Source organism: Panthera uncia, chromosome B1, assembly GCF_023721935.1.
Source record: "Panthera uncia isolate 11264 chromosome B1, Puncia_PCG_1.0, whole genome shotgun sequence".
NCBI classification, from domain to species: Eukaryota; Metazoa; Chordata; class Mammalia; order Carnivora; family Felidae; genus Panthera; species Panthera uncia.
Genome location: NC_064811.1, coordinates 3558193 through 3576070, shown reverse-complemented (window position 1 = coordinate 3576070; position 17878 = coordinate 3558193). Strand labels below are relative to the sequence as shown.

General features: G+C 59.1%; 1 protein-coding gene across 5 annotated transcripts in view; it reads right to left on the bottom strand.

Annotated features, from left to right (window-relative positions):
- Positions 1-17878, bottom strand: part of AFAP1 (actin filament associated protein 1) — a 142714-nt gene that overhangs the window by 28212 nt on the left and 96624 nt on the right. For all 5 annotated transcript variants that reach the window (XM_049630241.1, XM_049630238.1, XM_049630237.1 and 2 more), the window contains 4 exons: positions 14213-14308; positions 12499-12580; positions 7099-7248; positions 1990-2201 (listed from right to left, as the gene is read on the bottom strand). In XM_049630241.1, the coding sequence (XP_049486198.1) occupies positions 1990-2201; positions 7099-7248; positions 12499-12580; positions 14213-14308 (540 nt within the window). The remainder of the gene's footprint in view (positions 1-1989; positions 2202-7098; positions 7249-12498; positions 12581-14212; positions 14309-17878) is intronic.

The window sequence follows — 17878 nt, the reverse complement described above, 5'->3', positions numbered from 1 at the left end:
TGTGCAGGGGGAAGCCTTGCAGACGCCCTGCCCAAGGGATCAGTTACCACCACCAGCCGAGGGGCCAAGTGACGGATGCGCCTGCCCATGTGGCCTGCAGCACACAGTCCTGCTTCCACGGCTCCCGCCAGGGAGGCCTGCCCGCAGTCTAACAGCGAGGAGACAGAGATGCGCCCAGACTGAGGGCCTCCATGCAGTAACTGGTCTGTAACCTCTGCACGTCTCTGTGCCAGGAAAAGAGCCAGCTGGACAAAGAGGCGTTGGCTGGGGTTTCCTCGTGCCTTCGAGGAACACTGTGGAGATCAGAAAAGCCGACTAAGGTCGAAGAATCAGGTAACAGGAGGGTGTGAATGACCATTTCCTGATTTTGATAATTATATTGTGGTTTCGGTAAGGGAATACCTCTGTTTTTAGCACATGTGCAAGGAAGCATTGAAGGAATAAAGGGGCAACGTGGCCGTAAAAGTCTGAGAAACGTTACACAGAAGGAGAGGAAGGGGGGTGCGGGGGAGCGCCCGAGATCCCGCACACGGCAAGATGCTTCTATTGCGGGATACGGTGGAGGGTGCTTGGAGATTTTCCCACTGGTAGCACAACTTTCCCGTAATTCTGAAATCGCCTCCAAATAAAAGTTAAAGTGACCTTAGAAGACATACAGATTACAGTTACTGGCCGGCGTGCCGCATCTCATGACTGACCGAGGTGGGGCTGCCTGCGTGTGGCCGTGTGCGTGCGCGTGCGCGTGACTAATGACGGGGACAGGGAGGAAACACGGGGAAGGGGCCGCCCCGCCTGCGGGCCGCAGACGCACAAGGGCGCCTTCCCTCCCTGGCTCCCCGCCCCAGGTCTGCTGCCCAGGCTCAGCTCGCACAGGAGACCCGACCCGCCTTGCTTTACATCGAGGACGTTGTCTCCTCCTTTGGGTTTTCAGTTCTCTCCCCTGCGCCCACTCTACGGTTTTCGGCCCACGTTTGCAAAAGTGCAGATTCCGGCCTGACACTCCTGTTTTACAGGCGAATCAAAAAGCCATGAGGGAAAAAAGACGCAGTGTGATCCCGCTGTTCCACGGCACGGGGCCCGGGGCCCGGAGCACATAGTGGGTCCTGGCCAGCTTCGCAGGCCCGCAGCCCCGTGGGAGGGAGCACTCCGTGCTAGTCTGGTCCTGCCCCTGTCGGAGACAGTTTCTGTGAAAAGAGCCTCTGGAACAAACACCTGTCTCCCATCAAGACCTCCCAGACCATCAACTGCACAGCCCATGTCCACGTGTGCTCTGAAGCTCACACGCCTGGTGTTTGTGGACACGTGTGTGTGCGTGTCTCTGTGTCTAAGTCATGGTAATGTGAATGAACAGAGGGACAGAAAAAAGAAGGTCTGAATTACTAGGGGGTAGAAATAAATTAATAGTATAATAGATGGAAAATAAAATTGGAAGTTGTCAGCAGATAGTGAAGAAACCAGTGTCGACTGCTTTTCCGCGTCAGCGAATAAGAAGTTCCCCAAAAGCAGGCAAGCACGTAACGCATGCACACCAAGCAGGGGGCTCCTGAGAGCGAAAGGTGTTCTTTTGGGATTTCCTTGTGACTGGCCCGTGAGCCGCCGTCTGTAACGTTGTCTAAAAACACCTGTTCCGTCTGTGAAGAACATTCCGAAGGGCAAGTGAAAGCAATACCATTGTTTCAAAGGTAGACCATCGTTAGGGGAGAAAGGGGTGACTTTACTCTGAAAAAGCAGTGCGCTGTGTGGAACCGTGTATTTAACCGCGCCAATGCGCGCGGACGACAGGAAGCGAGGCGGCGTCTGGAGACGGGGGGCCTGCACCGTGCAGTGAGAGGGGGCGCTGGCTACGTGCACCATCGCAGAGAGGGGGTCCCCACGGCACGCGCGAGGGACACGACCGGAAGCACGGTGCCCCGGGGCCGGCAGCGGGGACCGGGCAGGAAGGAAAAGCGCCCGGCGGGTCTCCGAGGGTGGCCTCGGGCAGCAGCTCACCTCCAGCACCGCCACCTCCTGTCCATTGCGAAGCAGCCGGAAGGTCAGGGGGTGTTTGGAGTCCAACCCAGGGATCACGTCACAGCCGCGCAGAGGGATGGAAACGATGTGGGTCTTGAGGTCGGTCCTGTCCTTGTGGAAAATGAGCTTGTTGTCCTTGACCCGACACCAGCGCTCCCGCCAGCGGCTGTTGGAGAGCACGTTGAGATAGCCTGCAAGGGGACCACGGAGACCGTCAGCGCAGAACCGCCCCCCGCACACCTGCAAGTGCAAGTTTACGCCAATGGGAAGGGCCGCCCCGACAAGACCTAGGAACTAAATGACTTCTCAGGAACAGTGACGACACTGCCTTCACACTTGCACATGGCTTTCGATTGCAGAACTCGGCACGTGGGGGCACTCTCGCGCGGGCACACGGCCCTGCAGCATGGCAGGGGCCGTTACGGAGCCCGGCTCCACTAGCCAGGGCGATGGTAATCTCTGGAACAGGTCCGGGCACTCTCGTGATATTTTCTTCCCTGGCTGAATCTGGCCCCGAGTCACCAAAACTATCAATTTCTTGACATCGGAGCCCCAAACGGAATGGTTACACTGGACAAATTCTCATTTTATTTGAGCATGACACCATATGAAATTACCGTATTTGACGCCTTCCTCAGATTTGTTTTCAGTTCCCGAACGGGAAAGGCACAAGGGAAAATCACAGTGCACGAGAGGCCGGTCTCTACACACAGTGAACACCACAGTGACGCGTCCACATCGGGCAGCAGGCCTCCACCACCAGGCTCGCTGCCCTTTGCTCTTCCAGAAAGGGGTGGCCTAAAGATCCCATCTTCCGGGGAGGGAGCACAGGGAAATGACACACAGCCATCTAGGGCATCTGGAGTCACAGGGTCGGGGGACACGGATCCCGATGGGCCCCATGCACACTTCAGCTGTAGCACACCCCCACCACCAGATGGTGCCAAAGCGCAGCCAGGCCCGCTAAAGACAGGGAGGGACGGGTCCTGCCGCGAGAACCGTACCCCCCAGGCTCAACAGCCACCCGGGTCCGGGTCAGTTCCAGGAACCGCACGAGGCAATTCGGAGGCAATTTTATTTTTATAAGATCCCACCCATTGTGTCAGGTGAGACGTCAGTGTCTCTTAACAGTTTGGGAATTTCAGTTTGATGTTTTGAGATTAGTCTTGCTCTGAACGTACGTTTCTCGCAAAACCGTGGCAAGAGGCTCAAGGTTCCCTGAGAGCTCGATGGGCCGGAGACTGGACACACGCTCTCGCGTGCGGCCGTTTGGATCGCTGGCGTCTCAGGCCTCAGCGCCAGGTGCTCTCAAGCACAAGCCGCTGGGGAGAGCAGGTGGGAGCGGGGCCGAGCGTCCCGCGTTCTCCGCAGGGCGAGAAACGTGGCGTCTGCCTGCCAGGCTCTGGTCCCCTCTCGGGAGGGCTCTGGTCCCAGTGCGATGGTGGTTTCACTTGCGGCGAGCCTTGGCTTACAATCAGCCGGGAGGAGACGCCCAGGGGAAGGAGGGGAGACCACACGTCCTGACGCTGCCACTGGCTGGTCCCGGTCCCGCCCACGGCAGAACTCCCCTGCCCACCTTAGACGCCTGCCCCCCAAAGGCTCACGTGTCCGAGAACGAGGATGCCAACACCCCAGGGCAGCGACTTATGTCACGCACTCTTTCCTCCCCCTTGATTAAAGGTCACCTGATGTCCTGCGGGGCAGGTTGTGACAGAAGGGGAGAGGTATAGAGTTTCCCCGCATGCCAAAAAACCCTACTGTTGAAAACTCCACAAAGTCACAGAATGCTTGATGTAGAAGGGACCCTGGGAATATCCAGCAAGGCCTCTCACTAGCTCAGGTCATGCTGCCTCCACAGAGACCTCCACCTTGACCCTGGGCCTCTCCTTCCACCCGCTTCTGTATTTCTCAGTACCCAGGCTGCTCCCCCCAGTACTGCCCTCACGCTGCTTTGGTCTGTCTGTCTGTCTGCTTGGGTTTTTTAAAATAAGCTCATCAGGTGAGCAAATAACAAGAACATTACTTATTAAGCATGGACCTTAGTGTTTCATGATTTCATCTTTAAGAAGACATCTTTCTTAAGAAGACAAAGTAAGCATGGGCCCATTTCCCAGAGGAGCAACCTGAGGCCTAGACAGATTCCACAATTTGCTGAAGGTAATTCAGCCAGTCGGGCGTGGGCTGCACTGCCCCTGTCTGCCAGGCTCTGCGCCGGGCACTGGGGCGTGACTAGGGAGCCAGGCAGTGTGAACGTGACCCAGGAGGATGGGAGGGACAGCTGTGGACTCAGGCTGGGACATGACCATCAGAGGCTCTGAACCGGGAGGCAGAAGCAGCTCTCGTTTCAGCACAGGACTCTGAGTTGTCACAGCTCGCGCCTGGTGGCCTGGAGGGCACAGAGACGGCGGCCAGGTGGGGCTTGCACGCTGGTCCGGCAATGGACAGACGGGGCGGAGAGGATGAGGACACAGGGTGACATCTACACCCCTGCCGAGTGTAGACAGGGACAGGCAAGCACCAGAAGGGGGCCAACAGAAGATCCCTCTTTGCCGGGGGGGGTCTGGTGCACGTCTCAGGCCGCAGCCTGCGCGTGGCGGTATGTGAGCGCACCTGGCTGACGCTCACCATCACTTCAGGGCCTCGGGGCGGTAATGGGCAGCGGTACAGGGCTGGCTGGGCTGACCCGGTCAGCGGCCGCGGGACCCACTGCCCCAGCCCACTCCCCGTGGAGCGCCTGCAGAAACCATCTCCTACCCCCACTGCATCGTTATCACGCACCCGGAGGCCCACCTGCTGGGCCACATTTCACGGAAGGGCTGGATTTGAACCCAGGTCTCGATCGCTCCCGGGAGCTCGCGTCTGCCCGCCCAGCGGCACGGTCCTTCCGGCCCGTCCGGCTCGGCTCCCCTCTGCTTGCCGCACGGGGCCAGCGGCCGCACGGCCACCACTCGGCAGGGTTGGCGTCTCCGGCCTTTATCCAGCTGACATTTTCTGCGTAAAACTTTACAGAGGTACTAGAATAATTGAGAATAGTCATTTTCCTCCTGCCTCTCTCTACAGACCCCTTCTGTGGCCCCTGGACCCATCGAAGATCTAAATGACAATTTTAAAATCTTGTGGACAGAGAAGGTTCTCTTAACAGAGACGAAAGATATCCACTGAGCAGCTTGATAGAAATCCACACCTGCATATCACAGGTTTCAGATTCACCCTTTCTGCCCTCTGAGTGACCAAGCGTTTCCAAGAAAGTGCCAGCAAAGGATTTCTGGCAGTGCCGGATGGCCAATACAATGAGGCCGTGTGCGAGGGGTTATGAGCGGGGAGTCTCCCGGGGAGCGAAGGGCTATGCAGAAGGGAGCTCCAGGGAAGGAGCAGCGTCGGGCCCGTGGGCCAGCTGCGCCTCCACGGGCTGTGAGGCTCCCGCAGGCCAAGGCCTTCCAGAGCTCAGCGTCTGGACCCTGCGGTCTAGCTCGCCTCCCACGTCAATGTTTGCTTTTCGTGACAGAATTTCTGTTTCCTTTTTTGGATGGCTCCCTCCTTGCATTTCTAATCCCTAACTCCCCTCCAGGGCCAGTGCAAAAGGAGGGACAGTCCCACACCACCCAGAGACTCTTGCCGCACCAAGAAAGTCAGAGGCAAAAGGGAAACAGCATCCTGGCGTCACCCCTCTGTGCTAGAGCCCCGCCCCCACCCCTGCTGTAACTTCAACAAGGTGATGCCCCCTCCTTCACGTAGGGCAGTGGACACAGCCCGCCCCTATGACCCCGCTGCCATTTGCCAAGTTCGGGGACCTGAATGCACGGGCTCCTAGACCCTTGGCCTCCTTCGGCTGCCAGGGCGCTCCCCGACAATCCAGAGATGGCAGCTTAACGGGACCTCCCGAGAGGACCCCCCAGCCGGCTTCCATGGCACGTGCGCCACCACCCAGGGTTGCCCCGGCCTGACGAAGGACAGGTCTCTACAGGGCCCGCGGAAGCCTCATGCGGGTGGCCTCCTCGAACCCCGACTGTCAAGGCCAGAAGGGAGCCGGGACTCCCTGTGACCTGCCCTCGGGGTCTGTGACCTGCCCTCGGGGTACGGCACGTGCCTGCGTCTAGCACTCTGCAGCCTGCCCCTCCGCCACAGCGCTACCTGTCCCTAGCGTCCTCCTGGCACCCGGCTCGCGCCCTGGCACGCGGCAGCTGCTGAATTAACTTCCCCTTGTCTGTATGGCCAACTCGGGCACTTGGGGCGGCATTCCCAGTAAAGCCCGATACCCCGGGCAGATGGATGCTCGCGGAGAGAGGGGTGAACAGGGCGAGTCTGCAAAGGGAGGGGACCAGGGACCTGCAGGGACAGAACCCTGGATGTGCCGCGGCTCTACGAGCACCCACGGCCTACCCTCGGTTCCTAATAGAAGCCAAAGCCCCGCCGTCCAGCTTTCGGTGCTGTTCTCCTGAGAACGGCTGCACGGTGGCCAGGAAACAGGACACCTGTCCAACCTCACCCGCCACTTCTCGAGGCTGCCCTACCGGGCCTCCACCTGGCCAGGGTCCCTGTGACACTCTCCCGCTGTGCCGGCTTCCCTCCTCTGTCACCAGGCCGCGCTGCACGTCTCCTCCCGTGACTCCTTGTTCACACGGGAGGGCCGGGGCCGCTTTGCGGGTGCCCACCCCTTCCTGGACAGGGCAGCCCCTCAGAAGGGACTTGAGGTGACGGGCTGAGCGACAGCACCGCCAGGATGCTCGTTCTACCGCTGTGGCCCGGGGGGAACGCCAGCGGTAACCCCACGCACGCCGCTCCGAGCCCCACGCTCCCTCCTTCGCTCGCCAAGGCACGTGTGCCCCAGCTCAGAAATGCTTAAAAGGACTCTGGGAGAATTTCACGGGATCACAGCAGGAATTTGTTTTTCATCTTGAAAGAACCTCGGAGATCGTCTCAAACCCCGGCACGATCTTTTATTAATAAGCGGCAGAAACGTAGCGCCTTTTCCACCATTCAGATGATCACAAGCCCGACTGGGAAAAGCCCGCGCGATGCAGAGGCAACTCCAGGAAAGAAGGACACAGTGGGGTGAGCGCCGCTCCCGGCCGGGGAACCCCGGCTTACCGCACGTGGGGACGTCCTCCTCCGCGGACGAGGTCTGCTCATCCGTCGAGGGCTTTTTCTTCCCCAAGCCGATGATCTTGGTGATCTTCTTCCCAGTGACTTTAGACACGGTTCCCTTGGTCTCTGATTTGGAACTTTTCTTCCTCTTAACTGTTAAGAGTGACGATGGAAATGAGAGAGAGAGAGTGTCAGTTGTAGACTTTAACGGAAAAAACTAGGGACAGAGCATAAATCGCAGTCCATTGTATTTTCCTCAATTTGTACTCATTGAGCACCTGCTATGAGCCGACTGCTGGTGTGGACACAAAAGAATACAGCAAACAGGTGTTCAGAAGGAGTGTATGTGCTAGCGACGATGCACACGGGTGTGCAAGCACGTGTACACACACACACATGCAGTCACACACAGAGGAGGCCCGATGGCAGCCGGGCCCGCGCGGTCTACACCGGGGTGACGTGGACAGGCCCCGGGTGGTGGGCAAGCCGCCTGGAGGGGCGACTTTGAACCGCCAGCTGGGAGACGAGGAAGCAGCCGGACCAAGCGAGAGCTTTCTGGGCAGGGGGAGCGTCAGGAACACGGAGGCTGTGAGGCTGGAGGGAGGGATGGAAAGAAGCAGAGCGGCCTGGGGAGGGGCTGGCGGAGGGACAGGGGGACGCGGGTCCTCCCCAGTCCCAGGAGCCCTCCACCAGCCCCTCACCCTCCCCAGAACGCCCAGGACGGCAGCTGCCATCTGAGCCCATTACGCTCTGCTTTGGCCTGCACGGCACGAAGTTACGAGGTCACAAATGTACCAGATACGTAGACGTTGTGCACCAAAATGACTTCCAGCTCCCCTTGGGAAACAGCAACACCTGGCAACTCGGGACCCCCGTCTGGGATCTCGCAGGGATCGGAAGGTGCGTGAGAAAGCGCACCCGGAACCGGGGGCCAAGGAAGACCTTTCCTCCCACGGCAACTGTGCAAAGGAGAGGTCACTCACCCCCATCACCTGAGGGCCACTGCGTGCCTGGTCCTGGATCGAAGGGGAAAAGGCACCTTTGCCAGAATCGCACAGGACGATGAGCCTCCGGGAGGGGCAAGTGTGGCTTCACTACGGAGGGGGGTGGGCCGGGAGAGGGGCTCCCCATCGCCCTCCTGGTGTCGCCCTGTCCAGGGTGACTCGAGCCTCCCGATCTGTAACCCACAAGGGGTCTTTTGACAATGTAACGAAAGTGAGGAACTCTCTCCCCTCCTGCTCATCCTGGGCCCAAAGGAACATACCTTAAACACACACAGAATAATTTCAGAGACAGGGGACTGGCGGATGAGGGATTACAACCCTAGGCCTCATTCCTAAAGGCCCCTGTAACACAGACTGACACGATCGCTCTCTCGATGGGGGTGGGCGAGGGGGTTGGGTAGTTCTCGCTCCTCCAGTCCCAATCTGCCATCCGTGAGACACCAGGCACAGGCCCACGTCCCACCTGGCCCTGGGGACACTAGGCGCGGGCCCACGTCCCAGCTGACCCACGGGACACCAGGGGCAGGCTCACATCCCACCTGGCCCTGGGGACACCAGGCACGGGCCCACATCCCAGTCCCACCCGGTCTGCTCTCGCACTCCCTGGCCCGGCAGACTCAGCACCATCCCGAGTTCGAGTCACTTTGTGTTCACCGTTATTGCCTCTCTAGAAAGAAACGACAGTTGAAAGACAAGAAGCCAAGCCAAACTTCTGGGTAAACACAGCCTTTGTTCCAGACTGAAAGTAGGTGCCCCCCAGAACCCCTGCAATGAAGCTCCAAGCCCAGCGCAGCTGTATTTGGTGATGGGGTTACAGGATCATAAGGGTGGGGCCCTGATCCCGCAGCATCAGTGCCCTTCTTAATAAGAGACTGAACGCGGAAGAAAGGCCCCGTGAGGACACGGCGGGAGGCGGCCGTCTGCAAGCCAGGAAGAGGCCCTCGCCAGCAGACAGCTCTGATGGCACCTCCAGGTAGGGCTCCCGCCTGCGGACCGTGAGAAATGAACATGCGTGCTTTCCGCCTCCAGGCTGTGGTATCTCGTGAAGCCTTGGTGTGACACAGGCGCATGGATGGAGCACAGGACAAGCACCCCGCCTCCCCTACGCTCTCCCAGCACCTGCCCCTCCTCTCTTCAAATAACACACCAAGAGCCTGTCGCCATCTTGGTGGACTGGCACATTCCCACCCCCCCCCCCCCCCCCCCCCCGCCAGCTACCCCCAGACGTGGGCGTCCGCGGTCGGGACAACTCTGTCATTGTGCTTTCCGTGTGGCCACACCGAAGCGTTTCAGAAGAGCCTCGAGACCACCTCTGACCGCAGTCCCGTTCAAACTGAGCTTTGAAAGGAAGACGCTCCCGGCGTGCCCTGAACACCCCCTTCCGCAGAGCTTGGGGAGCACACGGAGTTCTTCCTTGTGGCTCAAAGCGAAGACGTTACATTTACTTCTGACTCTGCCAGCATTTTCTCCTGCTGGGGAAGGACCTGACCACCAAGAAAAGACCCGATGCTTCTAATTCCCTGAAGGACCACTGATTAATTTTTTACAAAAGCAGAAGGGACTCCCTGGAAGGAAGAGCCAAAGTATGTAAGGACGTGAGAATGTGTTGATGCTACTCGCTACACAGAAGGCAGGATTTGACACACGTGATGGAATCACGAAGACACCTCCAAGACCCAGAACTCTCCAGTAAATTCAGAGACCAGGAAAGCCGCAGGGTCCAAACGTCACACGCCGTCAGTGCTTGGCAGGCAGTGAGGGACAGACCACCGAAGCAAAGCCAACTCCCAGCATTTTTAAAGCCATAAATATCATCAGCCCAGACACATCCCTACGGCCAGTGGAAAACCTGAGTCACAAGATGGAAATCTCTCGACTGCAAATCGGTCATGAGCGAGAAGGTGGGTGGTTAGGTACAGATATATTCTCTCCCCCTCTCTCTCTCCACACACACACACACACACACACACACACACACGTATATTCTCTAACACGTATATACAGACATTCGTATCATTCTGTGAACCTAATTTCCAGCAGGGACCCAGGAGAGGAAATGGCAAACAAGGACAGAGACCAACAACGTGTGCCGTGCCTCAACGTCCGAGCAGGGACCGGAGATTGTATGTTATTCTGTTTTGGGGCAAAGTGTAAAGACTGCTTTCCGGGCTTTGATTACACATAATGTGCCCACGGAAGACACAGATGACACCTTCCACCGAATTACTTCCGACGGGGAAGACTAAAATTACACCCAGACACGCCCGAGCTAGGGAACCGCAGGGGCAGAGGCAGAGGTCGTGACCTTCCGGCGCGAAGCTTGTGGTAGCGCAGCAGGCCGGCTTACTTGGGTTTTAACATTCTTAGTGCCTGGGTTGCTATTTGGTTTAAGGGGACTTCCTTTCAGAGCTGGGAGACGCCTGCTCGGCACAGCGCACTTGAGCTGGGTGGGCGGACCGCTCCCCTGGGAAGCCAAGGTCACGGGGCTGCGAGCACACAGGCCGTCGGCTTTGCACAGGGGAAACGTCCCCACGACCCACAAATCCCAGCCTCCTCTCAGGCCACACACCCCGGGAAGGACACAAGCCACAGGCTGGGAGAGACTACACGCAAAACACACTGATAAAGGACTCATATTCAAAACATTAAAGAACTCTCTAGAGTCCATAATATGAACAAAAACCCAATACAAATACAGGCAAAAGATCCGGGCAGACGTGTCTTCGGGTGAGATGTGGCTGGCAAATGAGCACGTTAAAAATGCTCAATTAACATGGCTGGTCTTCAGGGAAGTGCAAGTTCAAGCCACAACTACGTAGCTCCCCACACCCACAGAAAGGGCCGAGATATATAGAACAAGACAAAATGACAGCGGCAAGGTGATGAGAATGCACACGCCTGACAAGCCACGCCCCTAGATTTTTATCCAACAGAAATGAAAACCTGTTGCGGATGTCTAGGACAGCCTTACTCACTGCGCGCAAGCCTGGAAACCCCCAGCTGTCCAGGCGGTGGGGGGATACCCAAGCCGTGGTCCGCACACACCGGCATGCGGCTCGGCCACACAGAGGAGCAGACTGTGGGGCGTGCCACGGTGTGGGCGCAGGTGCAGGGCACTGAGCTAGACAGACAGGCCAGACCCAAAGGCCACGCGCCGCCTGATTCCACCCGCAGGGCCTTCTGGAGAGGACACGACACGCGCCAGTGGCTGCCGGGGGCTCGAGGGAGCGTTTCGGGGTCACAGAAACGCTCCACATCCTGACCGCGGTGATGGTTAGAGGCCCGTGTTTGTCTCAGCTCGAAGAACCATGTGCCAAAAAGCGTGGATTTTACTGCACACATTTACGCCTTGTGAAGCTGATTCAGAAAAAGAGAATTCAAACTCCACACGCCCACGTTCACGGCAGCTCCATTCACGACGGCCAAAACGCGGAGGAGCCCAAATGTCTGCTGACGGAGGAACGGATAAACCCAGCCTGGTCCGTCCAGACAAAGGGATGGCAGGCAGCCTTAAGAGGAAGGGCACCTTGACAGCTGCTCCCATGCAGACGGACCCCGAGGACATCGTGGTGAGTGAAACAAGCCGGCCACGAAGGGACAGTACCGTACGGCCGCACTCATGTGCGTTTCCTCGAGCTGTCAGGCTCACAGAGACAGAAGGGAAAACGGTGGGCACAGGGGCTCAAGGAGGGCAGGGGAGCCACTGCTTCCGGGGGACAGAGCGCCAGTCTCACGAGACGAAAAGAGCCCTGGACGGGGATGGTGGGCGGCGGCACCAAGTCCGTGAGCGTCCTTAACGCGGCCGAGGTGGACGCAAAATGGTCGACGTGGTCAATTTTATGTCGTGTGTATTGAACCACGGCTTACGCAAACGGTTTTTACGCGAAGGTGAATAAAAGACGTTTTCGGAACCTCTCATTTCAAATGACCAGAAGTCTGTGAGCCTGGCCTTGGCGTCCCGCACAGGGGACGCTGGGAAGGGCCCTCACGCAGCGGGAAGGCTTGCTTGGGCTCTTGGGCTACGTGCAGGTGACGTGGAGCGGGCCACGGGCTGCCGGCCACATTGCCCACCCACTCTTCACGGACGCTCAGGTCTCCCCACTGCAAATTCCTCTTGGCGATACATCAGGTCTGGGAGCCCGAAGGTTTAAATATGCGCAGGGCACCCGCAGGACGATGGGGAAAAACCGAGGCCAGGGCTCGGCAGGACGGCAGGCGAACACATGGGCTCGCATCGTCCAAGGGGGTTTCCGTGCACTTCTGGGCGATGACACACGCGACCGAGCCACCGAGCGGATGGTCTCAGAGTTCACAGAGCCGACTGCAGTTTCTTAAATTGTGTTTCTCACTTTGGTTTTTGCTTTGTGGTTTACGTGTTTTCGGCACGAGCAGAACTCACCTTGTTCTTTTCCATTACACACGGTGATTCCGTTTTCGGTAGCGCCCTCACCGTCGGAGCTCGGCCTCTCAGAAGACAGTTTCTGTGAGGGCACAAAGGACCAAGTTACGCTCACGGTGGTTCATGCTGGCCGAGTGACGCATCCCGGGTCAGTCAAAAGCCCTCTCCGCAGTGGGAGGAAGCGCGGGCCAAGTTCGCGACAGCCCAGAAGGAGCCGGGGCTCGAGCACGGGGACGCACGGCTGGCCGGCTCGCTGCTACGGCTCCCAGACGGCGGGGAAGAGGGAAGAACTCGCCAAGGAGGCGCTCTATACCGCCCCTCGCCCACGTCACCTCTTGCAAGCAATTCTGAAAAACATTCAGATTGCAAAAGGACATTCCCCTCACCAAGCCTCACCGAGCCACAGGATCCTCCCAGAAATAAACAGCCCACCACCCATCTCCTTTCTTCCTGTCGCCTGCCAATTACGGGGGAAGGTCAAAGATCTGCTCGTAACAAACACTCCGAGGACACACAGAGCCCAGCCGCTGTCAAAAGCGCCCAAGGGCACACGCGCATCCGCGCAATCGTTTGCGTCCGGCATCTGCCGTGTCCCAATGTCTGGGCGAGGCCTGTGAGGTTAATTTTACGTGTCAACTTGGAGGCGGTGGGTGGGGTGGATGAGACTAACATTGAAATCAGTGGTCTGTGAGTAAGCAAGCAGACTGCCCCACTACGGTGTGGGTGGGCCTCACCCAATCAGGTGAAGGTCTGCACCGCGCAGAAAGACCAGCCTTCCCCAGCAAGGGAGGATTCTCCAGAAGACTGCCCGCAGACTTCACCTCCAGCCCGCAGACCTACACCGTACATTTTGGACTTGTCAGCCTCCGTGATCACATAAGCCAATTCCTCATCACAAATCTCCTCACGTATAAATGAGTGTGTACTTGTGTGTGTGTATCTGTGCACATACACACATGATCTTATCTAAAACATTTTATATTTAAATTTTGTATGTTGATAACGCACACACCCTGTCAGTTCTGCTTCCGGCAGAATCCAGACTAAAACGAGAAGAGACAAAGAAGGATCCATTCCCTGGCAGTGGGGGCCAGACAGGGGGGACTCAGAAGCTTCCCGGGACCCGGGCTACCCACAGAAGACCGCCTGGCCTCCACGCAAACGAGATCTCCGCGCGAGCAGACACAGGAAGCACGGCCAGAGGGGGCCGGGCGTGTGCGCCACAGCGATGGGCTTACACGTTTCTGGCAAGAAAGGCCGACCCTCCGGCCCCCGTGCGGGGCGCTCGCTGCGTCTTCCCACGGGTGGAACGCACGCGGAGCAGAGAGGGAGCGCACCCCGGTCTGCAGGGAATGATCGTATCCCGGGTCTTCGGGAAGGCGCACTTGTGTGGCGCCTGCTGGATTCCAGACACACACAGACAGAGCGGCACGCAGAACAGCCGCGTCACAGCCACGACCTCGAGCGGCTCCAGTCCATTAACACCTTCAGCCCCATTTCTGCGTCTGTCGCTGGGAACCTCAAACCGACCGTGCAGTCTACGAAGTGACTGGCTCGGGCTTCGCACGGAGTAGGCACTGGAGGCGCAAGCAGCTGAACTGCATTTTCTCTCCCAACCTTAAGTGCTCGAATCCTCAGAGGATGTCGCCAAAACTTTGAGGGAGGCCTCCATCGGCTGCAGGAGCACCGCTCCCGGGAAGAAACGCGCCCTTACCTTCTCCAGCTCCGTCTTGTGCACCGGGGAGCTTGAGGGCGGAGGCCCCTCTGAATCCGCTGGGCCGCTGCAGCCACTGTAGACCTCTCGGATCACCTGTAAGAGGTGCAGACACGCCTGAGCTCTCGCAAAGGCAGGGACACGTGGCGTGGGAGGAAAACCCGTGGGCGCGAAAGCACGTGGCTTTAAGCCCCAAGACGCCGTCTGTTCACTCACTCACCCACCAGACGCGTCTCCGATCCTGGACTGAGACAGGCCATGCCCTGCGTTCACGGGCCTTCCCGTCCAGGATTATCTAGAGAGCATGGCGAACAAGGGCTCTTGTTCCCCCCAACATGAAGGGAAACCCCCCAAACACGAAGGGAAAGTAAGACAGCAGAAGGGCCCAAAGACCGGAAGGTGATGTTTACCAAAAGGGGAGTGGCTGATCTGTAAGATCCGGGGGCCTCGCTGGGGTGACACGTAAGCCGGGAGTCGAACGGCCAGAAGGATGTGGCCACGTGAGGAACTGGCGGAAAAGGCGCCCAGGCAGAGGGACCAACGGGTGCAAAGGCCCCGTGGCGGATGTGAAGCGTTTCAGGACGGCACCTGGTACCGTGTGGCAGAGACGGGGGAGAGGCCACCAGGAGGGTCACGGAGCACGCTCAGGCCAGCGAGGGGGGCTGGGTTTGTGCAGTGAGAAGCCCAGGGGTGACGGGATTGACTTTCTGAGAAGCGGTACGGCACGGGGGCCGAGAGCGCGGGCCCCGGAGCCCAACTGCCTGGGTTTTCGTCCCGCCCTGCATCTTGGGCAAACCGGTGACCTATTCTGTGCTTCAGTGTTCCCACCGGCCACGCAGACACGCGACGGCCCCACCTGTGAGACTGAAATGGCCGGAGGCAGTGCCTGAAACGGGGAGCATGCCCCGGCAGAAGAGCTAGACGCACGCGGGCTGCAGAGGCAGGAACACAGACAAGTACAAGGAAAGGAGTCGGGCCGTCGTGCGGCGGCTCGGGGGACAGAAGGGGGCAGTGCAGGCTGGGGCGATGGCAGGAAGGAGCTGAACGGCGGCCTCTGGAAGATTCTGGAGAACCAGCAGGCCCTGCCGGTGGGTGGGGCAGGAGGGAGGTGCCCGCTCCAAGGCGGCTGGGTGTTGCCATTTACTCCGACGGGGGAGGCGGAGAGCAGCAGCGGGTGGGGGGGAAGCGAGGCGGCGGGTGAGTGGAAGCAAAGGCAAGCTTCCAGACAGAGCTGGAAGTGAACTAGGCAGTCAGGGGAGAAGAGCCCGGGGGTGGGGGGTGTGAGTCGCCAGAGGGAGGGCAGACAGAGCAGGACGCAGGTCCAGGAGGAGGACCAGAGCCGGTCAGCACTTGGGGGCTGAGCCAAAGGGGCGAGGCTCGTGCAAGAATGAGCTGGAGCGGCCAGGGAAGCGGGGGCGAGGCGGGAGGGTGCAGCTCCCCGGAGCACGGAGGAGGAGAGAGAAAGCCCCTCTGCTGGGGGCGGGGAGTGACCGAGGGGCTCCCGGGGAGGAGGCGAGCAGAAGAGGGTCTTCCAGAGGCGGCAGGGGGGCGGGGTCCGGAGAAGGCAGGGGGACACAGAGAGGCCGGCGTATCTGGTGGCAGGAGTCTGGGGACGCTCCCGTCTGGCCGGCTCCGTCTTCTCAGCGAAATGTGAAGCCAGAACCTCAGCTACCAGCTCGAGGCCCCGACCTCGCTGAGCCTCCGTGTCCTCACCGGCAAAGGAGGGAGGGTCAGGGTGGCCTGTCCCGCCACGTACACGGCTGTGATTAAATTAAGAGAAAACGAGACCCGCTCCGCAAAATGCCTGAGCCGGCACCCGGCACGCGGTGCTGCTCCGGTCATCGTCACCGTCACCACGGGGAGCGTCCTCACCATTGACGCCGACGGCTCAGAGGGGCTCCCGCCCTCGACGGACGGGTGTGGTGATCCTCAGCCCCGCCAGTGCTCACAGCGCCCCCGCGGTCACCCGCCGTCCCCTCCATCACCACTGAGCTCCAGCAGTGAGCTGGACGTGGTTGTGGTCACCGGGGATGTGCAGCGAACAGGACAGACCGGGATCCGGGGCGGCGGGCCGTGCATTCCGGTAAGGCAGAAGTCAGCCGGCGGTTCCTTCAAAACGTCTTCTGTTCCTTTTGGAACTAAACTGCAGTTTGAGTCCGACCCAAGCACCTTCGGGGCAGAACTGAAGTGCCAAAGCCCCAGATATCCTGGTAGGGGTTTTGCAACGGGATCTCAGCACACATGCCCAAACTCGCCGCCTTGCACTGACGCCGGGATGAGCGCCAGGAACCCGCAGGAGCCCAGGACACCGCGGCCAGCCATTTTCCTGCTCAGCCGTTTTATGAGAAAACTATCAAGCAAGGTACACGTTTGGGGCTAAAATAGGAAAAAGGAAGAAGAAAGAAAAGCCCAGAGAACTTGCTGCCACAGTTTTTTTTTTTTTTTTTCCTTGTCGGTTGTGAGCTGTGAAAGCATCACCGAAGCGACATGAATCGACCCGGGCCTTCCGGACACCCCAGTCTCTGTCCGTGCTGACTCCGCTCCTGCTGCCCTGTGCCAGGCCTCTGTCCCCACACCTCCCCTGCGGCTTTATCAGATCTGTAGTCGACAAGGCAAATTTTCATTCGATCCAAGAACAAGATTCTGTCTTTTCTCAAGGGAAAGAGTACAACGCAGCGCAATCTCCGGGGCCCTGGGGTCAGGCGGCAACGGGGTTTCAACCCCAATGCTACTGCCTTCTCCATACGAGAGGCCGAGTGCCCTCGCCCGGGACATGCAGGACACAAGGCCTCTGGGCCACCACGGGAGGCAGGACCGCAGAACGCGAGGTGCCCAGCCGCGCTCCTGCCAGAGCAGGCAAGCGGCACACGTGGGCTCCCGCCCCCCGTCCCGGTGGCCTGCCCCAGAGGACGCACCACAGGACAACCGTGCCAACCGGCCGGAAGCTCCCAAGTTCGTTTCACACCGCAGAACACAACCTGCAGGAAGCCCCCTCTGGCAAGGCGTTTACGCAAGAAGCAACCGTCCCTTCTCACTCTCGCTCTGTCCGACGCGGGAGGGCCCACGGCGCCGTGACGCGGCTCCGATGTCCCTCCCGGCCTCCCGGACGGCCATCCGAACTGTGTGGGGGGAGCTGTGCTCCTCCTCCCGGCCGGATGGGGCTCGTCCTCGGAGCCACATGTCTGGCGTGTGAGCCCCACACGGCGTGTGCAGCGGCACCCCCGTCCTCACGTGCACACGGCTCTCGCACCCCGTGCGCCCACCGGCCCGTGTCTTCCCCTCAGCTGGGCCCGCTTTCCCACATGGGGCTGCATCTTGCTTATGTGGGTCTTCCCAAAGCCGAGCACATAACAGCAACGTAAAAAGTTTGATTGGGAGGCGCCTGGGGGGCTCAGTGCATTGAGCGTCTGGCTCCGGCTCAGGTCGTGATCTCACGGTTCACGGGGCTGAGCCCCGCATCGGGCTCTGTGCCGACAGCGTGAAGCCTGCTTCAGACTCTGTGTCTCCCTCTCTCTCTCTGCCCCTCCCCTGATCATGTGCTTTCTCTCTCGCTTAAAAATAAACATTTTCAAAAAATTAAAGAAGATCTGATTAAAGATTAAAAAAAAAGGAGGGAACAAGGAAATAAAATGGACTTGACGTTTTCTATAGGGAAAGAAAGATGAA